Below are 26,428 nucleotides of genomic sequence, written 5' to 3'. Positions count from 1 at the left end.
AAGCTGGGGAGTTTGGGGAAATGCTTGGCAGCGGGATCTTCTCCAAGGAACAAGACAATTGACCTTATCTTGAGCAACGCATCACCCCGCTGACAACAACATGCGGTGAAGCTGAGACAGTGATGTGCAAAGGACCACGTCAAGAAACAAAAAGAAACACGACAAGATAGCAGAACATGTGCGATCCAGAGTGAAGACTAGAATTGGGAGATTCCAAAAAATATAGCAATCGTGAGGCTACTTCGTGGCGCTGATGCGAAAAACAACCCATAACTCTGTGAAGGCATCAAGATTTACCGCCGGCTTTTTTCCTCTCTCCCAGGTATAAAACGCACGATAGGGGTACTATAGAATGGCCACCTCAAAACACCTTTCCCCATGACGAAAACAAACCACCCATCCAACACCAATAATTCATGAGCTCCAGAACGCCTTGGCACAAGCCATTACACTACAGGTCATGCAACCAGCGGGTTACCTAACTATTGGTCGTATTGTCCTGAGTGGCTGTCGGTGGCACCACCTCGCTGGCCTCTGGCACGCTCTCGGTTTGTTTGTCGGCGGCAACAGCTGGCTCTGGCGACTTGGATGTGCGTGATGGCTGAGCTGCCACCTCTGTGGTCTTCTTTGGCGATACCACAGCTGTAGACTGGCTGTCGTCCTGCTTGGCAGGCGCAGGCTCTTCGACATCTTCGGTCTTGATCACTGTTTCGGCCGCCTTGCTTTCTGTAACCTCTCCCATATCTACGTCACCGTCGCCGTCAACCGCTGCTGTCGGAGCCTCAGGTGCTGTCTCAGTAGCAGCAGGCTCCTTGACTTGTGCCTCCGCTTCCGCTTCCGCTGCGATTTCGGCGAGGGCCTCGTCGATCATAGTATCATCGTTTTCGATAATCTCAACTGGCTGCTCAGCGGGTGTGGCGACTCCACTGTCGACCTCCATGGTGTCGTCTTCCTTGGTATCGCGGAAGTTGGTCTCTTGTCGGGTCCTCCCATTGAGCTTAAAGACTCCGTTGGCAGCTGCCATATCTTCATCGTCCGAGTCTTCGTACTCATCTTGGCGCTCGACACGCTTCTCCCACTGCCGCTGGGTCATGCGGACGTCCTTGTTCTCATCTTCGTCCAGGTCATCCATCTCGTCGTCTTGGTCATCAGAGACACCCATTGACTGGCGCGGTACATCCTGCATCTGGACGGAAGGGACAGGGGCTGTGCGTTTTAGATTCTCGATGACCTGAATCTTGATCTTCTCCAGGTATTCGTAGCTGTTTGCGTTTTCCATATTGGAATTTCGCACATCCAGCTCGTAATCCGGACCGTAGTACTATACCGGGTTAGGGAGCTGGCAAAGTAAAAAGCACTTCAGCACGTGTACTTACCTCGTAATATTCATTAAATGGCAGTACTCGATCCATCTCAACGCCGACCAAGCGGCCGGTCTCGTAAGCCCATGTGCGGGCGACGTTGCGCATGGTGTACCCACCGCCTCCGAGAACCAGAGTTGGCAAGTTGAAGCCGCGAACAAAGTTGACGCAGTTCGCATGCCCGCGCATACTGAGGTTGAAGCAGCCGAGACGATCACCAGAGAGAGAGTCTCCGCCGCACTGAAGGACCACAGCCTCAGGTTGGTAATATTGCATCACGTTCGTAATCACGGGCTCAAAGATGGTTTCATACGCGACGTCGTCGATGCCGTCACGAAGAGGGAAATTAACGGCGTAATGCTTGCCGGTGCCAATGCCAATGTCCCTAAGCTCGCCAGTACCAGGAAAGTATTCTCCGTACTTGTGGAATGAAACCGTCATGACACGGTCAGTGGTGTAGAAGGCCTCCTCGACACCGTCACCATGGTGAACGTCGATGTCGATGTACAGAACACGCTTTTTGAACCGGAGCAGCTCGAGGATCGCAAGCACGATATCTGCAAACCAAGGTTAGGTTCTGTCATTGGCGAGGCTCGACAGCTGCATGGACTCACCATTGACATAGCAGAAGCCGCTAGCCTCGCTTTTTTTTGCGTGATGCAGGCCACCCGCCCAGTTGATTGCGATGTCGCACTTTTCTCTGTTCAACCTTGCCGCGCCTTCCATGGAACCACCAGCGCTGATGCCACAAAACTCAAAGAGTCCATCGAATACTGGGCAATCGTCCCCGACATTGTATTTGCCTTGTTCTCTCATAAAGGAGTCCATGTTGTCGGGAGTAACTTTTTGCAGAAACTCGATATACTCGTCTGTGTGGAATTGTGTCATCTCGCTCGTGACAGCTGGTTTCGCACGCTGTGGCTGTCAGCATCTTTTCGAGAGAAGCAGGAGCAACTTGGGACTTCCGGTTTGTCGCTCAAATGAGGGAGAAACTTACGTAAATCTCGAGAAACTTGTAGACGTTGTAGTTCATCACCAAAGAGTGCGCCAAACGTATCCGGTGCGGTTTCATGGGGTGGCCTGTAACGTAGGCATAGTTGCCAATGTCGGAGTCGTAGAAGTAAGCAACCCTTTTCTTGTCATTCTTGACCACCTCAAAGAGGGGCCTGGTCCTCTCGACACCCGCTGGGTCGGTCGAGTTGGAATTCGACATTGTTGCAAAGCAAATGGATGAGAATGTGTGTTGCGGGGGGGAATCCTTCGTTTCGCAAAGCTCGTCAAGTTCGTGATGCTCGTGTTCTCGTGAAGAAGGCAAAAACCGGATCGGGCTCAGCAGCGGTGGGCAGAAAGGAATGGGTTCGAAGCCGGGATCTGGGTCGCGGCTCGAGTCCCAGTCAAGTTTCGCGCGGCCAGGGTGCGAGGGCCAGTTGAGAAGATTGATGCGAGTATCGTCTTCGTATTTGATGTAGGTTCTTTCGCTGCCGTGGCTCAACAAAAAGGTAGGAGAATCAAAGTCAGCACCGCCGTTTTGTGTGTGGGGGAAAAGTTGATGTTCTGCAGAAAGGCCATGAGCTGCCGCGACCAGCGAGGAAGGCAATTCACCAATTCCACGCCGCCGCCGTGGCTCCCGCAGATTCGACAAGGCTGAGGTTAGTGGATCCATCTTGGCGGCGCTGTGGCTGGGGTGCAAGGGTGCGAATGTTTAGCTCAGATTACCTCAGCTCTTTTGTGAGCCGTGGTTGGATAAGGTAAGGTCTGGAAGTGGCATGCAATTCCGCAGGCGAAGTAAATGTTAGTGTGGCCAGCGTAATTTCTACCAAAAGACCCCTGTCGCGCTAACATTAATAACCGTGGCAGAGGTATATGCAAGGCTGAAATAGCACAAGCGACAGGGGTCGTGTGGGGCATGTGATACGACGGGTGAAATGATCTTATCGATAAACAGTAGCAACCCCCGGCTCATAGCGGTCAGTGCATTAGGTAAGCTAGTGCAGGCTGCCAGAGCTTTCGTCAACCACAGCGCGCCTTGGTGGGCAAGCTGTAGGCGGCTGATGGACATCAGCTCTCTCCCAACTACATCACCAACTTTCCAGCCATTCCGACCACGACCTCTACCAACTATTCTGCTGTTTCGCTACGGGTTGCACCAACCTGTCCTTCCATTTCTCACACTTCAAATAGTAATTCCCATACATCAAAGCAGCTGAAATGGATCGATTGAGAACCATGTTCGCTGGCCCTGGCATGGGCATGGGAGCTGCTCCTGGGACAGTAGGTCCTCCACCAACCGCAGAGCTACCCACTGCAGCATACCTGGCTGGCCACACATGTGTAAACACCGAGATGTTAATATCAAGTGCTTAGGATAATACCAATCTCATCGATAACTCTGAGACCGTTTACATCTCGTCCCTCGCCCTCCTCAAAATGCTTCGCCACGGCCGCGCCGGCGTCCCTATGGAAGTCATGGGTCTAATGCTGGGCGAATTTGTCGACGATTTCACAGTTCGTGTCGTCGATGTGTTTGCGATGCCTCAGAGCGGTACTGGTGTTAGTGTGGAGGCCGTCGACCCGGTGTTCCAGACCAAGATGATGGACATGCTTCGGCAAACAGGAAGGTAGGGACAATCACTGGTGCTGATGCAAGCGGCGGACCAAGACTAACAGTCCACCCCCAAACAGGCCCGAGTCGGTTGTCGGCTGGTACCATTCGCATCCCGGTTTCGGGTGCTGGCTCTCGTCTGTCGATATCAATACCCAGCAGAGTTTTGAGCAGCTGACCCCGCGTGCTGTTGCCGTGGTCGTCGATCCTATCCAGTCGGTCAAGGGCAAGGTCGTCATCGACGCCTTCCGTTTGATCAACCCACAGTCCCTTATCATGGGACAGGAACCCCGGCAAAGCACTTCCAATTTGGGCCATTTGAACAAGCCCTCTATTCAAGCGCTTATCCACGGCCTTAACCGCCACTACTACTCGATCGGCATCAACTACAGAAAGACGGCCCTCGAGGAGAATATGTTGATGAACCTACACAAGCAAGAGTGGACAGAGGCGCTTCAGATGGAGGACTTCCATTGCGAGGGTCAACGAACAAAGGATCGTCTCGAGCGCCTAGTCAGTCTTGCAGAGGGATACGAGAAGAGGGTCAAGGAGGAGACAGAGCTCACCAAGGAGCAGCTTAAGACGCGCTATGTCGGCAAGCTGGACCCCAAGAAGCATTTGGAAGATGTCGGACAACAGCTGATCGAGGACAACATCGTGGCGGTGTCAAGGCAGATGATCGACAAGGAGGCGACGATGCCAAAGAAGGACACTCCAGGTGCCAATGGCAAAGCGAATGGGGACGAAATGGATGTGGAGGACGAACTTTGAACATTGACGACTAATTCTACATACCCCTTCGGCGGGCAGTTTTTCGGGGCGTTCGCTGTATGATTAGGCGTTAGGCGGGCAAGGGCAACTCATCAAGCTAGATAGGTAGCAGCATAAAAAGAGATTCATTTGGTCCTCCGGGTACATTGACGCGACGAAACCAGCAATAGCCACCGGTGTGTTTTTTTCTTTGTTCCTCTGGACGGTGAGTTTTCGAGTGGTGCCTCGACGGTCGGAGCTTTGTGTGCAGGCTATCCAGAACAAGCCAGACCGGTGAACAATGGACTTGTCTTGAGAAGCTGCTGGCAGAATATGTGCGTTGTGAGTAATTTTCCTCTTATATGTGCAGATTATTAGAGGTATTTGAACAAATGGGTACCAGACATGGGAAGTACGCTGGCATACTTCTTTCAACCTTCAAGATGGCGCCTTTCCGGACTTTTCTCACAAAGATAATGTGCCATCTTCTCTGCTTTGCTGGGAACTGTGACATTAGTGACGATCGCAACTACACGCCGTCGGAACTAGAAGCAGTTGTTAGAGATTTTGCGGGCAAGGAGAGGTCCCAGGCGGAGCCAGATCCAGAGCCATCAAACTCGGGTTCTCGTATCAAGCGGAACCGTGCTAGAGTGTCGAAGAAGACATGGGGACCAAATGTCACTGATGCTGGTCGTCAGAACAGAAAGTCACTCCCCACCACGCCTAGGGGCACGACAGCGACAGCGACTGCCTCAGAGTCTCAACAGCAGGTGAGAAACCACCCTCCAGCACCAACAAGACGACCCTCCTCCCCCCCTAGACTTTCCCAATCGGTCATGTCCATCCCCACCCTGAAGAAAACACTGGACATGCTACATCATATCCTCTCTCACACGCGGTACATGGTTACCGGGATGGCCGCGATGGCGATATGGGGTTACGTCCCCCCCCACGTAAGCTACCTACCCCGACATGTCTCCATCTTTTGCACGGACGACGACGTGCCGGTTATCAAGTCGTGGGCGGCGGCCAGTCCGCATTGTGTCTTGATCCCTTCTTGTCCTGGCATGATCGGGGTAGGAATAGAGGGGAAGATTAGGGCGGTAAAGATCAGGACTGTGACTCGGGAGATGTTTGAGAGGCTGGGACGGGTGAACCCGCTTGGGGTGAATAGAGTGGAACAGTTCAGAGGTTGGAGGGAAGGGATACTGAGGACAGGGGTGTGGGTTGTTAGTTTGAGGGGGTTGTTGGAGGATTTGTGTGCGGGGTGGGGGGGGTGTTTTCGCAAAGGAAATAAAACGCTGGAGGAGGAGGAGAGGTTGAGGCGGTGCGGGCTGGGGATTCTGTGGATTTTGCGACGGATGAGGGAGGATGGAGGGTTGGGGGAGGAGTGGGATTTGAGGGGGGGGATAGTTGCAAGGGAGGAGTTTTGGGTGCCGTTTACGGGGGTTTGGTGGGAGGGTGTCGGGTTGATGTTGGCGTTGGGGTTGTTAAGGGAGGTGGCTTCTGATGAGCGGGAGTTGAGGCAGACAAAGGTCTGGACGGGGAACAGGTGGTTGTATGTTACCTCTGTTGTGCCCGAGCAAGAAGGTAAGGGCAAGGGTAAAGAGCACCACGTGAGTCTAACTACCGTGACCTCTTCGGGTGATTCGGAGGACTCTGAGCAGGTTGAACTGCCCGCGGTGAAGCTTGACACTGATCTTGCACGATATCACCCTGATTCTTTCCGAGTTAGGGCTGGGTTGAGGGATGGGAGCGTGGGTATGAGGGAGTATGCTGCTCTTGTTGCTGCACAAGTAGGGCATGAGCATGGACCTCAACGAAATGACCCCACGCCAACATGTGAGCGTAGTCTTCCTCGATGATATCTTGCCGATAGGCTTCAAATGATAGTTCATAAACCAGCCATAAAGGATAAGTAGGTAGGAGACTGACTTGCCTTTTACTTTGAAGCTCGGTTCACCAAAGATAATGATAACACCTCTAGCAAACTTTAAACACAAAACTGTGATATTGCGACCTAATCAGCTACAATTACAATCTCCAAAAAATTGTACTGTTCAAGCGTATTACCGACTGCCCCATCATGATTCTATACTCCCTTATCGTTCCCAAAACTTCACCAAAAGGAACGAAGCCTCCTCCTCCTCGCTCTTGCTTTGTGCACGGGACCGCGTTGGCCGCTGGCTTGGGCATCTGGATTGATCCTGGCAGTGGAGCCGTAGCGAGCGGGAGGGGTGTGGTTGAGAGAGTCGAGGTTGTGAACGTCGTGTCTTCGATGGGGAATATGGAAGTGATTCCGGGCTTTTTGGTTGAGGTGGTGGCTACTGGCGGTGTAGTTTCCTCCGGGGGTGGTGGGGGTTAAAGGGGCTATATTAATAACTACTTGTGTAGAGGTGTCGGGTTCGCAGACTTCGCCAGTAGATGAGACTGTGACCGTATTTGTTGGCGTTATGGATGGTACTCCGATAGTGGTGGTTCCAGTCCCTAGCGTCACCGTAGAAGAGAGGAAGTGAGTGATACTGACAGACAAACCCAGAGTAAAAGTCGGAAATACCGTTGAAGAGACGATAAAAGGGGTAGCTGATGAGGCAAACACCGCGGGACCATTCTTCAACCGATAAATATTGTCAAAACCATAGCCTCAGTGATCAATTCCATGATACATACAACTTCGGCCAAAGGTACCAGGAAGTTCCTCATGCCATTAAATTCAGTGTCATTACCACAATGCTCAGTGTCTAGTTGTTGCTCAGCATCATGATATGACGCAGGTAGGTTTGCCATCTCATTCGTAAACTGCGCCGGACAGCCCCCGATTATGGTGTATGTAGTCTTGAACCTTGTCTTCTCGCTCAACTGTCCATTGTCGGGAGTATCGTACGTGATGCTGAACTGGCATGAGCCGCCTCCGTGTTGAGCGCCGCCAGTAAAATTGACGTGGATGACATTTCCAGCCTCCATGACAGTGAGTCCATTGTGATGGAAATTATTAGTTGAACGAGGGTGCTTGTAGGTGACGCCATCGAGCGGGTTGACTTGAAGGAGTGGGGTGCCCTCGTGGAGGCCGTATGATCCGGGAGTGTTCATCACCACATGTGCTTGTATACCAGATACGAGGCACATGGCAGCCAAGCTAATGGTCAAAGTGACCGTCGACATGGTGTATGTTGATCTAGCAAAATCGAGAATCAATGATTAATAGGTGATGGGCGCCAAGCCAAAAGGAAATATGATATGTTGACTCGTGTTGAAAATCTTGAAAGAATACGAATTTATATCTTGGAAATGAGCGAAGTAATCGGTGGAAGAAAACACATCAAAAACACCATTTGCCAGACACCCTCGTGCCACAAAGTCAGAGGCGAGTTCTGGAAACAGCAACTTTAGCAAATCAATCAGAACAGTAGCATTGATAGTAAAATTCTTGCCCTGGATGCAGAACCTAAACCTCAAACGACCAGTCCCGAGACGTGATGACATCAATCCTCAGGGAAGGTGCGTGGCCCTGCTGCATGTCACTGAAGGAAAGAGCGTTTCGGTTGCATATCAGGCTTGTACGGTGTTACTCTCTAATCGATTTGACTGATCTGATTCTTCTCTTGGGTTCAAAAACCGGCATGTGTTGACTTTTCAAACGAGCATCTTGAAAATCTAGGTCATCCAACAAAACCTCCTTAAAATCCCAGACCCAGTGCCATGGCCGAGTCCATCAGTTTCAACGTTGGCTTGCGCATCTCGTGGTTGAAATAGTTGCCACTGGCACATGTACATGTGGCAAAGGGGTATAAACCCGTGGCCTCCAGTCGGTCGGAGAGCTGGTGGAGGTTGTAGATGAAGACAAGCACCCGCCGCTGCTGCTGAACGTGTAGTTGCTGTTGCAGGTGCTGTCGCCGTTATCCATCTTTGATTGTTGGCGGTCGACTTCCTTTGTGAATCTATATAAGCCGGATTGTTAGCTTCTCTTTGTACAGGCGAGCACAGATAGTGGCGTACCGTAGAAAGAATGACAGGTGGGTTATGCTTTTGAGTCGTAGATATGAACCCAGTAGCAGGGTAGACTTATATCACAGCAGCTGAAACTACTCGATTCTTCATCCACCTAGTTATGCCCAATGTCGATCACTGGGTGCCGTACAAAAGTGAAGCGTCCAAGAGGCGAGGCACTCTACCTACTACAGGGTGTGTAGTAACGCAAGGCACACCGCGCGACCAGGGCAGGCCAGATACCGACCCCAAACCACCGCTAGCTGTTCACCGAACCTGTACTTGTAATTCGGGGGCGGAAGTGAGCGGAGCTGTAACCTCGACTGCAAGTCGCAGAAACAATAGGAAGTAAGGTGATATCGTAAGAATGACAGAAACGAAGAAGAAGAGCGAAGACGATAAACGAATGAGTCGTATGTACGACGGAGAAGGAGCTGCAGTTGCAAGCTTCAATCAATTCCCGCCTGAGCTTTCGGTGTGAGGTCGGTTTTCGTTGACTCGTGTGGTCATTGTCTGGGCGTCACCGGGGCAAACAGGCAATGGGAAACACGCGATTTGTTGATGCATTTATACAATTCCTCTGAACTCGCTACATTGCAAACAAAGTCTTCCCCACCAAGACACACGCCCAGTAGCTGAGCCATTCTCCTAGCTACAACCTGCCACCTGCTTGAAATAAACAAGGCAATTCGGACCGAACCACTCAGAGACCCCAGACCTGCACCAACCTTCTCGCAAGGTTGTCAAGTGTCATTTCAATGCAGAAACGACTGATAGACATGCAGAACCACAGACATGATGTTTTGCATCTCCTCGCTCTAGCCTGCCGGAGCAGGCCCTGTCAAAAGTCATGTCATGGGGCTCGTATGGAGCCAGCTTGTCAACTTCATACACTGCCTGCGTCTGCTGTGCGCACGCGGTCTGTTGCACTCGTTACACTAGATGGCGCTTGTGACACCTCTGTGGCTCGCAACGAACTGCTGGCCACCCCTCCGGTTCTAGCCTTCGCCCTTGTCAGAGACATGCAGCAAGGCGCTGCCTCAGGATCCGACAGTCTGGTTTCGAGAAGAACCGCTCGCAAGACAAGGTCATATTACAAACGCTGAACGCCGGCTCGGGCGCTAAGGCCTCCCAAGGAAATCCGCATGAAGACGTAGTTGACGGGGGTGATGCATTAGTTGCATATAATCGTTATTATCAATGGTATCACAATCCAGCTATGTCGCACCAAGAAGCTCCAATGCCCTCCGCAGCTCTTTCACCGCTGTCGGCACATCCTCAAAGTTCAGCGCAGATATAGCCCATTTGGCATGCTTTTGAGCCCCAACCATGGCAGCTTCGTCCACGAGGCCACTTTGAGCAGGTGCGTACGCGGCGGGCGCAGGTGGATGTGTGGTATAAGCTGTTGGTGTCATGTTCATGTAATAAGGATTTGTAGGAGGGCTGACGGGCGGGGAAGCCACTGCAGCTGTCGACGGGTTGTTCATAGCAAAGGTTGGAGGCGCTGATGGTGGGGCGTAGGGCTGTTGTTGAGCCGCAGGAGATGGCGTCCACCCGGTGGTGGGAGGTGGTTGAGTCGGGGGTTGTGACCATGATACGGGAGGAGGCGTGTCCAATGGACTAGGCTGCGACTGCGTCCAAGTCGGTCCGGTAACTGGTGATGGCAGATCAGGGGCTCCTTGGTAGTTGGCTGGATTATGCGACGGTGGAGAGATTGGTGACGGAATAGAAGGCGATCTGGGCACAGGATCATTGAGCTGTGTTGGCACTCCTGGTAACTTGAGCTCATCCCCCCACGCTGATGGTGGTCCGGCAGAAACAGGGCTCTGCGGTAACGATACGCCGGCAGCATCTCTACGCAGATCCACGTCGGGAACATCCTCCACTGTCACTGATCTTGGCCCGGCGTCGTATGGCGTGTCCGTCAGACCCTGAACTTCCGGATCATTGTGGTCCAAGGGTGGGGGAGCGGGCTGTTCGAGTTCCTCCAGCTTTGGGTTGGACTCATTTGGGTCCTTGCCTTCCTTGATCGCCTTGACAATCCGCGCGGCGTTCCACTTGGCATATTTGATCTTTTGCTGTGTCTCTGCATCCGGAGTCCCCCAGATATTAACAAGGTGAAAGAAGGTAGCAGCTGCGTCAAACGTCGTCGCTGTTTGTTGGGTAACTTTGTTGGCCTTGACCACTCTCTCGGCACGGTCGAGGGTCTCTTGGGCGAATTGTTCGACATAGGCTTGGCTGGCGGCATCGTCCATGATAGCTTCCTCGTGGGCATATTTCTGCTTAGTCTGTCATGAAACATCAACGTTAGCGCAGGGTTTATAGATTGCTGGCAGGACGTTGGCACGCACCTCTTCCAGCTTGTCCATCAAGGTGGTTGTATAGTTGAGAGTCTCTTCATCGGCAAGATGCAGTTGTTTCGCCAGAATTTGTCTGACCACCCAGTATTCACACCAGTACGCGATGATGGGCTTCACATTTTGGAGCTGCACAGCTTTGGCGGCGCATTTCCAGAGGTTGATATCGGCCTGTTTGATGGCCGCGGGAATGGCGTCCATCGTGGGTAGGTAGGCAGGTAGGCACTATCGCAAACGTGAGGCAGAGAAGTTGTTGACTGGGAGTTTGGCAATGAGAAAATATCTAGCAATATCCCTAATCCTGTTTGTCGCTCCTAGATCTGTCTGCCTGGTTGGAAGTCGTCAGCTCCAGCGCCAGTTGCTCCTCGATGTTGGAGCACCTGGCTGCCAAGTCTACCCCACATTCCGCTGTCCAGGCCGAGGGGCACATGGGCAGGGAGCTAAAGCCACGAGATGGTCCATGCTCTTGCTTCTGGTCGATTCTCCATCAATCGTAGGTGGCACCGGCGTCACAGCATTGGAAATGTGTTCTTTTGCTAAACATGGAAAGATGCCAGCTTTTATTTAGGCAGTGAGCTCACCTTCGTCCTGTGTATCATCTGATCATATATGCCCAGTGAAGACATCCCAGGGAGCAAGGCTGGTGAACTAGTTCTCTTTTCTTCCTTGCCGCCCAGTGTCTTCTCTTGCTTCTCCTTTGTGTCCACTTGATAACAAACTCCACACCTTCTATATCTATACTACGTCTATTAGCCCATCCATCTTCCACTCTCGCTATCCACACGAGCAGAGCACCCGCAACGAGCAAGCCGCCGTGGTAGAGCAGGCATCATGCATCACCCCACACTCTGTGCCGTGGCAGTTGCCCTGCTGTCTGCGCTTCCAGGAGCTCAGGCTGGTCTCTACTCCAAGAAGTCTCCTGTCTTGCAGGTGGATGCGAAGAGCTATGACAGACTGATTGCTAAGAGCAACCATACCTCTGTAAGTGATATTGAACCTTGTAGCTTGGCAGACAAACACTTGGAGCTTTCTCCAGCTAACCTCCTCCGCTCAAGATTGTCGAATTCTATGCCCCATGGTGCGGCCACTGCAAGAACCTTCAGCCAGCCTACGAAAAGGCTGCCAAGAACCTGGCTGGGATCGCCAAGGTAGCCGCGGTGGACTGCGATGATGATGCCAACAAGCAATTCTGCGGTCAGATGGGCGTGCAGGGCTTCCCAACGCTCAAGATTGTCAAGCCAAAGAAGGGAGGTGGCAAGCCGATGGTGCAAGACTACAATGGCCAAAGAACAGCAAGCGGTATTGTCGAGGCTGTGGTGCAAGCCATGAACAACCACGTTGTCAAGGTTGAGGACAAGACCCTGGATAAGTTCTTGGATGACGAGAAGGACGCCCCAAAGGCTCTTCTCTTTACTGACAAGGGGACTACATCCTCCTTGCTCAAGAGCATTGCCATTGACTTCCTCGACGTGATCACAGTCGGACAGGTGCGGAATACTCAGGCCAAGGCCGTGGAGAAGTTCGGCATCACCAAGTATCCCACCCTTATCCTTCTGCCGGGCGGAGATGCCCCGGCGGTAACCTACGACGGAGAGCTCAAGAAGGAGGCTTTGGTCACATTCCTCTCGCAAGCCGGAGCGCCCAACCCTGACCCAGCGCCTGCTAAGCCCAAGGCTGCAAAGAAGGAAAAGAAAGCTGAGAAAAAGACTGAGAAGAAGACTGAGAAGAAGATCGAGAAGAAGGCCGATTCATCCGAGTCGTCATCCACAGCCGAATCCGAGCCCGAGGTTCCAACACAAGAAGCCCCCGTCATCATCGAGAAGGCCTTGCCCATTCCCACCATCAACTCCCAGGAGAAGCTGATCAAAGAGTGCCTGACCGAAAAGTCTCACACCTGCGTCCTTGCCTTTGTCTCCAACAGCGAAAGCGACTCGGCCAAGAAGGCACTCGACAGCCTGGCCCAACTCTCCTTCAAATACGCCCAAGGCAAGCGCAACCTCTTCCCCTTCTACGAGGTACCCACCAGCATCAACGGCGCCGCCCCTCTCCTCAAGGCCCTCGATCTCACCAACGAGGTGGAGATCATCGCCATCAACGCCCGCAGGGGCTGGTGGCGCCACTTTGAGGGTGCCGACTTTGCGCACACCACGGTGGAGAGCTGGATCGACGCCATTCGTATGGGTGAGGGTTCCAAGAAGAAGCTTCCCGAGGGCATTGTGGCCATCTCGGTGGAGCAGCCCACACCGGCTACTCCGGAGCCCGAGGCGGACCCGACTGCTGCGGACACCCCCGACGCGACTGAGGCCGCCACCAGCGAGGAACCCACTCCTCTCACTCCCGAAGAGAACGCCACTCGAGTTCCACCCGAGTCCTCCGCGACCGAGGCCACGGATCCCGAACCAGAGTGCCAGACTGGTGCTGCCGAGCAGTGCGGGGCCAGGCCTGCCGCAGAGCATGACGAGCTTTGATATTTTGGAGGAAAACTAAAAGTTTGTTGTATTCTATCTCTCTTTTGTCCGGTGGTCAGTAACGGGAGTTTTGTTTTGCGCATTCTTTGACCGAGGCAACACATCACAGCAACACAAAAAGTAGGTAGCCAATTCCAGGCCACGAGAATTAATGAACTTTGATGAGGGCAAAACGAACCCGGCTTCTTCTCACCTTTGAAGCATTGCCTTGCCCCCATGTCTGTTATCGTTAAAGTTCCTGTCAAAAACGCCGGCCGATGGATAAAACCCTATCTCCAAACGCCATTCCAACCAAACACACTGATACACATACAATATGACAACGGGACAATGCTGCCCTAATCCAGATCCATATCATTGAGTCCCGTCCCCTTGTCTACCGTCCCCTCCAAGATCATCTTTCGCCCCTGCGCTTTGATAACCTGATCCAGAATCTCTCTCACTTGCTTACACCCGTCCACTCCCACAGCCAGCATGCCCTCCAACCGGCTGATCTGCACTCTGCTCTCGCACACCAACGCCACGACCTTGTCGCTTTCACCAAGGGTGGCTACTGTCAGCCCGGGTAGTTCTTGCTCTTCCTGGTGGTTAAGATCGAGCAACGGGTCGGCGCCCTCGTCGTTGGCGGCGTATGTTGAGGTTGAACCGGCCGTGCAGGCGGTCACGTAGTCTGTCATGGGGATACCGGCGTCCACACACGCCAACGTGGCGGCGTTGATGAGGGCTGCGAGGAGGGAGCCGTCCTGGGAGAGGACGTGCAGGGAGATGTTGATTTGGGAGTGGGGGAAGAGGTGGGTGTGGAGGGTCGCGGCGAGGGTGTTGGAGAGGGTGAATTGCATTTCTAGGGTGCGCCTATGTTTTTTTGTTAGCAGAACTGTGAGCCGCCAAGGGGTATGGTGTATAGCAGAGGGCTTTACTTGTCACCCCTCCCCCTTCTTTTCCTATCTACCGAACTGAACCCAGCAATGACGATGTTGACCACCACCTCTGCGTCTTTGGACTGCCCGCCCGATCCACCGCCGCCGCTGGCCCCCCCTGGTGCTCCTCCACGGCGCGGACCGGGCTCGCTAGGGCCGGTGACGACGCACATGACTTTTGTGTGGCCCATTTCGAGGTAGGAGGAACCATCGGCTGCGGCTTGGGTGCGGATTTGGCCGTGGATGCGACGGAGCTCGTTCCACCTCCGTCCGTCGACGCGAAGGAGGGCGAGGCCGTAGGTTGATGTGTCGAGCGGCATGATGGGGGGTTTTGTGGAGGGGTCGGTTTAGGGGTTTCCCCTCTTTTGTTCGAACTGGGGGGATATTCTGCTGCGCCGAAGTTGCTTATGGCCTTTGGGGGGGGTGGTTGTCGGCTGGGTAGGTTTGGCGGCCTTAATCAGGGTTTTGGACCGTTGGTGTTTGTGATCCTGTTGTGTTCGAATATCAAGGTCACGATGATCGATTTGACAGAGTATCGTAGTTTCAACGGGAGGGCTCCTATTGTCGCCGTCGTCGATTTTGATGGGCAAGCCAAATTTGGGATATCAGAAAATATCCACAAGCTAGCTTTGCCGTCGTCTGTCTGTCGCGGGGCACAGAAAGCTTGGACCACTTTTGCGCTTCTGTAGCTGTGGGGCACGCGAGCTGTCAGTGACAGCCAACATCACAGGCTGGATCAAGACATGTTCGATATCACGTTTGACAGTTGACAATTAGAAATGTTTTGTTATCATGGCAGAAGTCTGCTGTGCTGGGAACACAAACGTTAACTTGGTCAACTGCGCTGGTAGATATGCTAATCTCATCAGACGACAATCTCTTCTTTCTCAAACCAAAGATTGGATGTCTCACACATGGAAGAGTGGCTGCTCAATTGGGTTTTCGCAAATGGAAGCCACCCGGCGGCACAGCTCTGGACGATGGCCACCCACTTGGTCCATAAATCAAAGAGGAAGGTCAGCTTGGTTGGTGAGGAGGTCCGCATATCGAACCGCCAGAAAGAAACATGATCGAGTGTCACACAAGATATCGGATCACGGGCCAGTGGCCACATAAAAAAACGGTGTCGAAGTCCCCTGCGAACGTTCCCTTCAGCGTTTTGATGAAACAGAGCACAATGACCTGGGGTAGGCCCGTCTTGTGCTGCCAGGGCGCGCTACGCTGCAATCAAACGCTTTAAAGGCCAAGAGAGCGCTTAACACAACATGCTGGTCCGCATTGCGGATTGTGTTAGTGACTCCGCTGGACGCAGTGCCAATTCATCTCGATTCTGGACCCAAATTGGCCCAGACCAGCAGGTCCAGAAGCAGGGCACGGCCAGTAGTTCCGCTTTGCATCTCTTGGCCGCTCTGCTCCCCCTGTGTTCGGTGGAGATCGCTTGTCGCTTGTGGGTGTGACACTCGATATGCCGTGGTGTTGACTCGAGAGCAGGAAGAGTTTGATGACAAAAAGCAAGAAAAGCCGCAGTACCTGCATCCCAGATGCGCTGATGCATTGCGTGGCACGGGTCCACAGATGACACGTTCAAGAGTCCGCTTCCATGAGCACTTCGCGAGTTCTGTCGAGATGGAAGAAAAGCATGGCCTCGTTCGACCAATAGGAAGCAGTTGGGACCTGCGTGAACCTTGTTTGATTACGGGGTCCGTCCGACCACTCACGTCAAAACGCCAGCGGATCGTCGGTCTTGGAGCCAAGGGTTGGCCAGCGGCAGAAACATCCAGGCTCATTTCGGCACCCCTGCACACCCTGCTCCCCCGTTGGCGGCACACCCATTCAAGTATTTGTCTCTCCTTTTTCGTTTTTCCCTCTCTCCAACCTCTTTGTTCGCCGAACATCGCCTTTCGCGCTTCCATCACTCATTACAGAGATCTTGTATCTCGCGACATTCTTTTGATAAAAAGCTCGAACGCCTCTCCGCTGCTCCCCATAGCAACGATATCTTCACCTTTTTCACCACGCTCCCTTCTTTTGGACACCAAGCATCAATTGCAAAACATTGTTATTCGGAGCATCAAATCAACGGCAGCGCATCGATTCAACGACCATATACGATTCACATAGACAGGATTTTTGGGCCAAGTTTATATATTTTGACGACCTTCGGATCCTTTCACGATGCAACTCTCCCACCTTCTGCTCCTCGCCGGTGCGCTCACCGCCACTGCCCACCCTTCCGGTCATGCCCACCTCCACCGCAGCATCCATGAGAAGCGCGAAGGCGGTATCACCTTCCTCAAGGCCGTTCACAAGCCCCTCCCTGAGCCAACTGAGACGGCCCCTGAACCCGCTCCCGAGCCTCCCAAGGCATCCATCGCAGCTGTAGAGCCCTCTCCTTCGCCCAAGCCCAAGCCCGAGCCCGCTCCTGCTCCCGCCCCTGCTAAGGAGGAGAGCGAGGACAGCAACGACTCTGACTCGGAAGATGGTTACAAACCCTTCTGCGGCTCCAGCAAGAGGAAGGCCAAGCGTGTCACCTGGGAGCAGATTCATTACACCGGTAACACCGGCACTGCTAACGGCTGCCCATGGAACTCCAACCTCCAGGTCGTTTCCACCAAGGCCTCCAAGCAATACAAGTACGTTCAGAACTACAAGAACGTCGGCAAGGTCCCCTATGAGGTCATTTGCTTCAACAAGATCGGTGCCGATGGCGGTGTGACTGGCTCCTTCAAGGTCGAGGGTCAGAATCAGCTCGTTTTCAAGCTCCAACCCGGCGAGACCAAGTCTGTTGTTGCCGATTCCAACACACAGGGTGTTTGCGCCTTCGCGCCAAACTCTGTCCCCACCACCAGCCACGGCCAATACGCCGGCAACTGGGCCGAGTTCGACTTCGAGAACACTAGTAACAAGGGGTGGTCCGGCGCCGACTGCTCTTCCCTCGTTGCCCAGGCTTACAACATGGACTTCCCCGGCTGCCGCATGTCCCAGGGCGGTGTTGATTCATCCATCTACCCCGACGGAACTGCCGAGAACGCCTACATTCGCGGGATGGAGGCTGAGGATGGCATTGGCCTCAACATCGAGCCCGGCCCGACCGTCATCGAGGTCCTCTGCGGTCTCGAGAAGGGCATGTAAAGGATTTGTAACGAACGACCAGGATATCTTTTTTGGATCCGCTTTCTACAAGGCCGACGGTGTGAATTGCCATGGAAAAATTCACAAACACCTGATAGGGAATTGGGAGTGTGTGTGTTTGTTTGTTTACTTGTGTATGTGTGGCTGTCTCCTGTCTGGGACGGACTCTTCTGTTCATTGTATCTGGCATGACTTGTCCTTGGGCAGGTCTTTTGTTTCTCCCTTTGGTTCAGCCCTTGAGGAGGCCCGAGGTAGTCTGGATAAAAAACGTTTACGATCAATCATGTTTGGATACCACTACTTGTTTCTGTTTTCTGTTTTCTCGGTTAGAATCATAGGCTCAGCAATATATTTTGTAGTGTTTTGTTTGTTGAACTTTGTCTGTTGCTTGTTTTTGATGCCTTGGCTATTGTAACAACGGGGGGTGGATCGGCGACCTTTACCCGACCCTTTCCGCAAGCAGAGAGTCGGACATGAGACGAAGTCGGATTAAGGAACAAGATGATCGGATCGGTCACGATAAACTTGATGTGGCGTCCCGACTCCCGGCTTTACTCTGGGGAAGGAGGGTGGTTCGAAGAAGGGTCGCACAACGGATCGTTCCGCACCTCGGACTCGACAGACAGAAGCTTTGCTGACACGTCCCACAACATCCCAGATACGTACGCACTCTCACACACGGGCGGGTGTAGGCGGGTTTGTTTCTATGGTGGTTACCACAGCTTTGCATGGAATGTGGATTCCTTCTTTTCTGAAACTGGGGGAAGTGGTGTTCTGTCTTGGAGCGGTTCGGTTCCTCTCTCTCGGGTCGAGGGGTGGTACGGGATATCCGAGTCTCTGACGTCTTGATGTGACAAAGGAGGCTGAAACGCGATGGGGGAAAACTGGGGGACGTCATTGACCTTTGCGCCGGTAAGGTATCCGTCTGTATCGCCCGCCCATGGATCGACATCGGAATCGGAATCGGAATCGGCAGTGGTAGGTAAGGTAGGTGGGCGCGCGTGGCTTGAAACCGCGTGCTTTGTTGGCGAGCAATTATCTAGCTTTCTCGCCTTTTCCGCCCCGTCACGATCTCGGTGGATATACAATGGGCGGGCGCACACATGGCTGCGGTTTCACCAAGTGCCGAAGCCCATAGCCTCCCTGCGTGGAACAGCACAACAGTCCGTACCCAAAGACCGGGATTTCTTTTCCTCTGCTCTCGTTGGCTGATGCGTGTTTGTGATATTCGGAATCTGAGTTTCAGGATTCTTTTGTCACTTGTCCTGCGTTTCCCCAATGACGCCAGATACTACCAGCGGAGGCTGGGGAGCTCAACTTCGTTGTGTGAGGTCTCCTCTCTCCTGTGTCTTCATCACACCGCATGAGGTTGTCGTCCTCCCGTCACCACCAACTTGACCCCTACGTCAGCATTAGCTTGTTCCGTGACACCCCAGACGAGACCTGGCCTCCCAGACTCCGATGCCAACGACCTGACAGATGGCTAGGTCAGAAATGTCAAGCCTTACTAACGGGGCTGTGTTGACTTTTTTTTTTTTGTAATGGGGTTACCCGAGATTCACTTTTGCAAGCGAGAATCGGGTATTTCACATGCCACAACCCAACAATAATGAGATGACCCAAAGCTCTGTAATGTTGGATCCCTGTTTTGAACAACACATGGGTGTTGTTGGTCAGATACCCGTACCATGCGATATCTTCACTACACATCGACACGGCATAAGGTGATTGGGGTTGAGGATACCCAGCGGTTTCTCTGTCAAGAATTTGTTTATTTGAGGTCATCAACTTGCATGCTGCATCACGCAGGGTGAGGCTGACTAACGCAGGTCCGGAAGCACTCGTTGCTCTTCTTGCCTCGTACGGCAGTTTATGACACAGAGGTACAGCATACCTTGACTACCTAGTTGATGTGTTATGGAGGAGGGCCCTGCATAAATTAAAAGGCTCGTCCATAAAAAACAAACACGTGGTTCCAATCCTCCGCCATGCTGCTGTGTGAATGTTTGGGGATGTTGTGCTTCTCACCCCGGGCTCCATACACCCACACCTAGCCTTATGATCATGCTCATTCAGCTGAGAATGTCTACGAAGCGCCATATTGGTCTCTGAGTAGTTACGTATCAAAGAAGTTCCATTAGCTGAGGACACATAGGTCTTGAACCAGGCATTTGCGAGTCTCATCATCATCATAGCCTCGGTCCGACTCCTCCCCTCAAAAATTCGCCTATTTGTAAGTCAAACGCCGGATTATGCATCGTTCGGCCGCTCTGGCGGTTCACTGTTCTTCGTGAACTGTTACCTCGCGAGGGTCGGGGACTTTGTCAACTGCCCCAGATAGTTGGGTCAAGGTTCTGCATGTTGATGACTCGGTAGGTATGTTGAGCCAAGTCGGGTGACAGCTGTCAGTGTCACCTATGCAAGTTACCACTGCCGTGGCTCCGTTTTGGGAACGGTGGGAGAAATGTTTCACAAGAAGCTTCGGATAATGGGCGCTATCGAGATTGTGGAAGGTAGAGCCGTGGGGATGGGGGCGTGTTGTGTGACGGTGACGTCGGTGAGTAGCCAATCGAGATGGGGATCGAGATATGAGATAGGTTGGGACTCATGATGAGGATAGTGTGAGTTTAGGTTGTGAGAATTTGTACACTTGGGGTTTTATGTGTGAGATGATATGGTGTGAGGTTGAGAAATGAACGAATGAGATAAGTCGAGTGAGTGAGTGAGTGAGTGAGCGAGCAAGTGGCTGAGTGATGGATGATCAACATAGGGCAAACAAACTTGAGATTGGAATACCTGATTTGATTTGGCAGGTTAATACTTCCAGTAGGTAAGGTATGCCATATTTCCAGGTCATAATGGTGAAAACTACAAATGCAACGTGGCATCGAGAACGACGTCCTCGCTCGCCGCGAACGCTAACCTCCGAGTGACGTAGAGGGTAAGAGGATGAGTGACCCGTGGTTCATATCCAAGGTTGAGGAAGGAGCAAGTGTTGGAAACCGACACACGCCTTCCACTCTGGTCCAATATCTTGCCCCAGACGACGTCAGTTGCGAAATTGCCCAACTAAACGCAAGTCTTCAAGCATCCGGGATATCATTCGTAGCTGCGCTCTCCCATTTTCAATGAGGGTTCAAAATCAACGATTCATACACAGCCGTCATAAGGTATATAAAACCACCGGAGCTCGCTGAAAAAAAGACTGACAGATCGAAACCCAGAAAACAGCCACCCAGATCGCTAGAGAAACTACTCATAAATTCTTCACATCACCTTTCGAAATCGTTCCTCCCTCATTTTGCCAACCTCCTCCTACTCAGCCCAACCGCCACATCCACCGTCGCCCCATCAAGCCAATCATTCATCAACACCACCGTCTTTCCCAGCTCACACCGATCCACCACATTATCCCTACACCACGGCAGCGTCTTATGATCGCACAACCCCTTCGTCGCCAACAACACACTCGTCGTCACCCCCGCATCCTTTATCGAATGCAACAGCGCCTTCTGGATATTAGTCGCCGTAGCTTGACACTGGATCAACACAAACCCAGCCCTCCTCTGCGCCCCCCTATCCTCCAACACCCGCGGGAAAGCATCCACAATACTCTGCCCGTTGATTGTGGCATTTCCATCATCAGTATAAGTCGACAAAGTATCCACACTATCAAGCATAAGCAACCTCTTCTTATCCCTCCTCAGCTCAGAGATAGTCCGGTGTTTCATGTCATCCAGATTGCCCACGTTGATCTCACCCCCGGCATGATCACGGATCGCCTTCTCAAGATACTGCTTCTTCTCCTCGCTGGAAGGATGGGCACAGTCAGACGGGACGCCATCCCACCGGAGTTGCACCACAATTATTTCATTCTTGTTGGCACGGAGGAACTTGACGATGCCTTCCAGGAAGGTGTCATACCCCATACCTGGGATGGCGCTGTGCATAAAATACAGCTTGTCCGGCAACGCGTCCCGGCCACGGATGCTGCTGTGGAGTCTGGCGGGACGAAACTCAAAGTACCGCGCTCCGATCCGGAGCATGGATTCCAACGAGTCTTTTTGCGTGATGGAGAGGCTGTAGATGATGTTGGGGGCTATGAGCTCGATGGGGTACCCCGAGAGCTTGTCGACCACCCGGCAGACCTTGTCGTCGGTGCGGGTGAGCATTGTTGAGACGACGGCGCCGCCTACTTTGCGGAGAAGGGCGGCGCTGGATTCCATGCTGTTCATGCCCACGTCGTGAGCGGAGGGGAGGACGAGGCGGTGGAAGGGTTTCTTTTCAAAATCTGAGCCTGGGGGGGCGAGGTTGGTGATCCAGTTGGTGTAGTTTTGGGTCACGGTCACGTAGCATTGGTGTTGGTTGGGAAGGGGGTCATGACCGGGCCCGGCTTCGTAGAGGCCGTAGGAGATGATGAAGTTGTCGTGGAAGATGGAAGGTGTTTCGGCTATGGATTCCATTGTGCCGCCGCTGGCGTTGCCGGTTAGGGCGTTGACGTCGATCCATTGTTCTGTGATTTGGTTGCCGCGGTGGAAGACTTTGAAGGTGAAGCGACCTTTTTTGTTGAAGAAACTATCGATGTTGCGGGCTTCGACTTCGAGGGAGCCACTCCAGAAGCCTTGGTCTCGTCGGGTGATGGTTTGCTTGGGGACCGAGAGCTCAATGGAGATATCGGGTACACCGATGTAAGTGAAGACTTGGACCCCTTTACTGGGCATCGTTGGTGATTGGTGTTAGCTAGTGCGAGTTGGAGATGTGGGGAAGGTTGGCGATCGCTGACACAGACAGCAAGCAACTTGCTTCAGATAGACATGAAAAAGGGAAATGCGGGAATTCCACGAAAGCAACAAGAAACGAACCCATTCAGCTCTGTTGACTGCGCCGCTCCATTGTTTCGGATTTCAGCTTCGTGCTGTCATTTGCCACGGCAGGGGCAGAGGCGCCCACCCCAGCCGCTCGCAATGTGGGGAGGATGGAACTGCAGCCAAGATGTGCGGGGAATCCAATGTTTGAACAGATGAGAAGGTCATTGAGAAGAAGGCTGGTTTGATGTTGTGATGGCGAAGATAATTGACATGTATTGAGGAGGGGAGGTGAAGATAGTATAGCCATTGTTGAGCTTTCTATATACAATGTGAGAAAGGCTGGTAGAACATGGGTTTGATACATAGTATGCAGCTAAGGGTTAGGGTTAGGCCCTGGATTCTGAAACAGCCTCCCGCCACTATGCCATGGATCAGTTACTGTCCGCCCCGATGGAAAAAATACTAAACAAATCTTGCTGCTAAAGAATTTCATACTTTCTGGTGGTTCAAATTGTTTGAGGTTTCAGTAACTATGTTAATATTGAGCCTTGAACCCCTGAGCACAAGGCATACCTCGTCCTGAAGATAACGAACTGAAGAAAAGCAAACATCTTCGGTCTTTGTTAGAAACTAATTATACACTTAACATAAATCATTAATATCTTTGAGGCCGGTGAACATTTGTCAAAGGAATGTGTCCTGATGGCGGCGGAGTGTTCCCCTGAACGATGATCACGGACGTCCCATCGCTCCCCTGATATTGGGCTTGCCCATCTCTGTTTGCCCCTTCACGCTCAGCCAACGCAGCTGTGGATTCCGAGTGTGGCACGTTGTAGGGATATGGAAAGTCTTTGTGGTAGACCTTTCCGTTTAACCCTGGGTCGTTAACAGTGACTGTCATGTCGGAGTTGACAGAGACACCGTGGCCCTTGAGGGTGTTTCCAAAGCTGTGCACATTGTAGGCGTAGGTCGACTTCTTTGTTGTTCCTGTGCGCATCGCCTTGGGGAAGATGCGCACAAGGACTTGTCTGATGAAGGGCATGCAGGCGCAGACCGAGCTGGTGAAGCCTTCGATCGTGGACCACCGGATGATGTTGAAGAGATCTTGGGTTGGGTTTTGCGAGCTGGTGATGTCGGCGATGTACCGCAGTCGGATGCAGCAGACGATGGTTACCCTGTTGAAAGGTCAGTCAGGCACTCTTTGATTACGGTTTGAAGACGGGATGGGCAACGTAGGGGAACGTACAATAAACCAACAGCAAACATAGCCCCCACCCCGACCTTCTTCTTCCAATGCAGCTTCACAATCCTCATGCTCCAAAGCGGAATCCCAATCATCCACACATCCAGCACAATACTGATAATCGCGCAGCTCCACTGTATGGCATCCTTGTTCAGACACTTCCCCGTCCCGGTGCCATCCCACTTGTACCAATCCTCAATCGGCGAGCACTGGAAGATGGCCAAAAGGAAAAACGTCAACCCGTACAAGCTGGTAAAGACAATCGTCCCCCAAATAACCCTCCTGGTCCCCGGCGAGGGAAAGATCCTCAGGTAAAAGAACAAAAACGTCAGCTTCAAGGCCGCCACCTGAGGTAGATACAACACCCCGGAAACAAAGCTGAATTTGAAAAGCTTGTCAATGTCCTCAAACGGGACAGCCCACATATCCTTCCCCAGGCCATTCGGCGCCAAAAAGAAGATGGTCAACACCATGGCTGGTATCCCACCGCACAGGAGCAGGAAAACCAACGCGTAGTCGTCCCACCAGAGCCCGTTCTGGGAAGTGGTATGCGCCTTTGGCCGGGAAAACATGAACCTGTCCCCTTCGGCATAGTAGATCTTGTAACCTATTCTTGCGGCGACGAGGAGGCAAATGGTGATGAGCATGGCAGCGGTCTCACGGATGATTTCCGGGGAGCGGTCAAAGACGGGGACTTGGCAGGTGGTGGAGGAGATGTTGTGGGTGAAGAGGGCTTCGCGGATGGTGCAGGTGGCCAAGATGCACTCGTGCATGAAGCCGTTGAAGTCGGGGGAGGTGCAGGTGCATTCTTGGTCTAGGGGGGAGGAGCAGAAGGTGTGGTTTGTGAAAGCGGTGATGATGCAGTTTTGCTTGATGCGCAAGTTAGTTTTGTGAATAGTAGCATGGGGAAGACGGGACTCACAGCACATGATGGGTAGATGGCTAGGGGGTTGGAGTTATCGGGTGCGCCGGCACCCGGGTCCTGAGCGAGGACGCCGGCATGGTTGGCGAGAAGGAGGAGGCCGGTCGCGAACGCTTTGACGATGTGCATGGTCAAGGAGTACGAGCGTCACCGGCGGGCGACGGGGTGATTGACCAGTGCAAGTGAACGGAAGAATACCAATGACCAGGAGAATAGTGAGGGCTGAGGTCTGCCAGAAATCCACGTGGGAGGTAGGGCTGTTGCGGTAGACAATCGGAGGAATTCAAGGGTAAGCAAGCCACATTATACATTAACAGATCTGTGTGGGGGCTGGGTATGCAGTACAAATCCAACTACCGGAGTACTGATCATGGTTCAAAATCTGCAGTTCATTCCATCCCTCGAACTCGCCTCACACACTTCTGTGACTTGAGTGCTGTGCCTCTTCCTCAGTCTCATACTGCCTACTTGACCACCCACCTACATTGCCACAGAAAAGTTCCCTTCTGGAAAGCATAAACCTGCCGATTAAAGTGTGTGCTATTTCGAGGTACCTAAGCATCACTCAAGCCATTATGGCCAAGAATCTGAGGGGGGAATAATAGCAGCAAGCAATTACCAAATGCTGTGCCTTACGCCCAGAACTCGTGGCGAAGCAACCTGTAGGGAGGGATGTGTGAGTAACACTACGGCTTATGACAGAAGGGTCCCATCGCAATCTATTTCACCGCAACCCGACACGGGAGAACCACCCGTTTTGTTCAGCTGCCGAGAAACTCGGATTTAGCGTGGTAGTGTTTGGAACTTGTCTATAGCCGGGCGGTAACTGTTTGCGATAGACACCCGTGTGAGGCGAAGTCAGCTAGATACGCACCGTTATGGCACAGGCGCATATATAATGACACCTACCTGAAGGGGGTGTGAACGACCGGGATGTCTTGAAAAAAGCTGAGACCGAGGGAAATACGAATACTCCATCTTTAAGGCTCAAGGCTGCAAAGTCAACAGCTCGAAAACTCGTCGCCATGTGGGATGAGATTGGCGCGGGTGCAAATGTTGCCTAGAATCAAACTGTGACATTGAAGGATTGCTGTGGTTCCACTTCAATCATATTTCTTTCTAGATGTTGGTAGGTAACTGCTGAGAGTCTGAGTATGACGTGATACCAAACTGGAGAAAGCGGCCTCATTTTCGATTCAGTTCTTCTTGAGCTAGATACACCCTGGTATTTTACAGGTGTACATCTATTTGATCTAAGCAGTTCCCTGAGACCGTACTTCACCGAACTGGACGATCTCATGCCCTATCTCAAAGTGACCAACTGTCATGTTAGCCCGCGGCATTGCTTCCTTGGTCTCCAGTTCGATCCACTCAGGGTCCTGGGTCAGAGCCTGCATGGTATCGGGGGTGGGGATCCAATACGACATGACCACATCGTAGTCGGGGACCGTCCACTTGTCCCTTCCCATGTGCTGAAGAGCAGCGCGGAAGGGGGTCCGGAAATGCGGAGGGGTCACGGTCTGTTTTGTAGGGTGTAAGCCGGAGATTCTCAGATGTTCGTCTTTGTCAAGGACGCTGACCTGTGTCCATTGCACAATACCGTGTCTTTTCATGATGGGGGCTGCCTTGGAGGGGTACTCCTTGGTCACCCAGTTGAGAAACTCATCATAGTCAATATCCTCTTTCTTGTAGAGGTAAACACTGAACTTGATGAGCTGAGTAGGCGGCTGAGGCGGTGCGGCAGCTTGGTCGGCCATGGTGTTGAGCTTTCGAGAGGGATAAGTGATACAGCAAGAATGAGGGTGAGTTGACTCGAAGTAGTCGACCTTTGGCCTTTGCCGCCTCGGGACTTTATCCAACCAGTGTGACCGTATGCGCCGT

At 52.6% G+C, this 26,428-nt stretch overlaps 12 protein-coding genes across 12 annotated transcripts; 4 read left to right on the top strand and 8 right to left on the bottom strand.

Moving 5' to 3' along the window:
* Positions 1-478: 478 nt before the first annotated feature.
* On the bottom strand, positions 479-3,514 carry RPD3 (histone deacetylase; the record flags this gene model as incomplete). Its single annotated transcript, XM_062941773.1, has 4 exons — positions 2,359-3,514; positions 1,976-2,276; positions 1,377-1,918; positions 479-1,321 (listed from the first exon to the last, which is right to left on the bottom strand). Exons 1-4 carry the CDS (start codon positions 3,022-3,024, stop codon positions 479-481), a joined length of 2,352 nt encoding a protein of 783 aa, XP_062804663.1. The 5' UTR covers positions 3,025-3,514.
* RPN11 (multicatalytic endopeptidase) lies at positions 3,382-4,734 on the top strand (the record flags this gene model as incomplete). Its single annotated transcript, XM_062941772.1, has 3 exons — positions 3,382-3,632; positions 3,726-3,979; positions 4,044-4,734. Exons 1-3 carry the CDS (start codon positions 3,570-3,572, stop codon positions 4,732-4,734), a joined length of 1,008 nt encoding a protein of 335 aa, XP_062804662.1. The 5' UTR covers positions 3,382-3,569.
* A 312-nt stretch (positions 4,735-5,046) lies between these two features.
* On the top strand, positions 5,047-6,578 carry QC764_105315 (uncharacterized protein; the record flags this gene model as incomplete). The annotated part of the gene is made up of 2 exons (XM_062941771.1): positions 5,047-5,055; positions 5,412-6,578. 2 exons carry the CDS (start codon positions 5,047-5,049, stop codon positions 6,576-6,578), a joined length of 1,176 nt encoding a protein of 391 aa, XP_062804661.1.
* A 517-nt stretch (positions 6,579-7,095) lies between these two features.
* Positions 7,096-7,875, bottom strand: QC764_105310 (uncharacterized protein; the record flags this gene model as incomplete). Its single annotated transcript, XM_062941770.1, has 2 exons — positions 7,096-7,143; positions 7,402-7,875. The coding sequence occupies 2 exons, from the start codon at positions 7,873-7,875 to the stop codon at positions 7,096-7,098; spliced, it is 522 nt and encodes a 173-aa protein (XP_062804660.1).
* Positions 7,876-8,431: 556 nt separating this feature from the next.
* On the bottom strand, positions 8,432-8,617 carry QC764_105306 (uncharacterized protein; the record flags this gene model as incomplete). Its single annotated transcript, XM_062941769.1, has 1 exon — positions 8,432-8,617. One exon carries the CDS (start codon positions 8,615-8,617, stop codon positions 8,432-8,434), a length of 186 nt encoding a protein of 61 aa, XP_062804659.1.
* Positions 8,618-9,917: 1,300 nt separating this feature from the next.
* QC764_105300 (uncharacterized protein) lies at positions 9,918-12,478 on the bottom strand (the record flags this gene model as incomplete). The annotated part of the gene is made up of 2 exons (XM_062941768.1): positions 11,052-12,478; positions 9,918-10,988 (listed from the first exon to the last, which is right to left on the bottom strand). The coding sequence occupies exons 1-2, from the start codon at positions 11,256-11,258 to the stop codon at positions 9,918-9,920; spliced, it is 1,278 nt and encodes a 425-aa protein (XP_062804658.1). The 5' UTR covers positions 11,259-12,478.
* Positions 11,583-15,009, top strand: QC764_105290 (uncharacterized protein). The gene is made up of 2 exons (XM_062941767.1): positions 11,583-12,038; positions 12,113-15,009. Exons 1-2 carry the CDS (start codon positions 11,889-11,891, stop codon positions 13,523-13,525), a joined length of 1,563 nt encoding a protein of 520 aa, XP_062804657.1. The 5' UTR covers positions 11,583-11,888; the 3' UTR covers positions 13,526-15,009.
* SKI6 (Exosome non-catalytic core component) lies at positions 13,688-15,516 on the bottom strand. Its single transcript, XM_062941766.1, has 3 exons — positions 15,357-15,516; positions 14,443-15,298; positions 13,688-14,377 (listed from the first exon to the last, which is right to left on the bottom strand). Exons 2-3 carry the CDS (start codon positions 14,760-14,762, stop codon positions 13,864-13,866), a joined length of 834 nt encoding a protein of 277 aa, XP_062804656.1. The 5' UTR covers positions 14,763-15,298; positions 15,357-15,516; the 3' UTR covers positions 13,688-13,863.
* A 1,101-nt stretch (positions 15,517-16,617) lies between these two features.
* QC764_105270 (uncharacterized protein) lies at positions 16,618-17,574 on the top strand (the record flags this gene model as incomplete). Its single annotated transcript, XM_062941765.1, has 1 exon — positions 16,618-17,574. The coding sequence occupies one exon, from the start codon at positions 16,618-16,620 to the stop codon at positions 17,572-17,574; it is 957 nt and encodes a 318-aa protein (XP_062804655.1).
* Positions 17,575-20,870: 3,296 nt separating this feature from the next.
* Positions 20,871-22,295, bottom strand: QC764_105260 (uncharacterized protein; the record flags this gene model as incomplete). The annotated part of the gene is made up of 1 exon (XM_062941764.1): positions 20,871-22,295. One exon carries the CDS (start codon positions 22,293-22,295, stop codon positions 20,871-20,873), a length of 1,425 nt encoding a protein of 474 aa, XP_062804654.1.
* A 742-nt stretch (positions 22,296-23,037) lies between these two features.
* QC764_105250 (uncharacterized protein) lies at positions 23,038-25,349 on the bottom strand (the record flags this gene model as incomplete). The annotated part of the gene is made up of 3 exons (XM_062941763.1): positions 24,548-25,349; positions 23,629-24,494; positions 23,038-23,557 (listed from the first exon to the last, which is right to left on the bottom strand). The coding sequence occupies exons 1-3, from the start codon at positions 24,674-24,676 to the stop codon at positions 23,038-23,040; spliced, it is 1,515 nt and encodes a 504-aa protein (XP_062804653.1). The 5' UTR covers positions 24,677-25,349.
* A 236-nt stretch (positions 25,350-25,585) lies between these two features.
* On the bottom strand, positions 25,586-26,304 carry QC764_105240 (uncharacterized protein; the record flags this gene model as incomplete). The annotated part of the gene is made up of 2 exons (XM_062941762.1): positions 25,586-26,067; positions 26,128-26,304. The coding sequence occupies 2 exons, from the start codon at positions 26,302-26,304 to the stop codon at positions 25,801-25,803; spliced, it is 444 nt and encodes a 147-aa protein (XP_062804652.1). The 3' UTR covers positions 25,586-25,800.
* Positions 26,305-26,428: the final 124 nt, after the last annotated feature.

This window comes from Podospora pseudoanserina, chromosome 1 (assembly GCF_035222485.1).
Source record: "Podospora pseudoanserina strain CBS 124.78 chromosome 1, whole genome shotgun sequence".
NCBI classification, from domain to species: domain Eukaryota; kingdom Fungi; phylum Ascomycota; class Sordariomycetes; order Sordariales; family Podosporaceae; genus Podospora; species Podospora pseudoanserina.
Note: the sequence above shows the minus strand (reverse complement) of the source record. Positions and strands in the feature narration are given on the sequence as shown.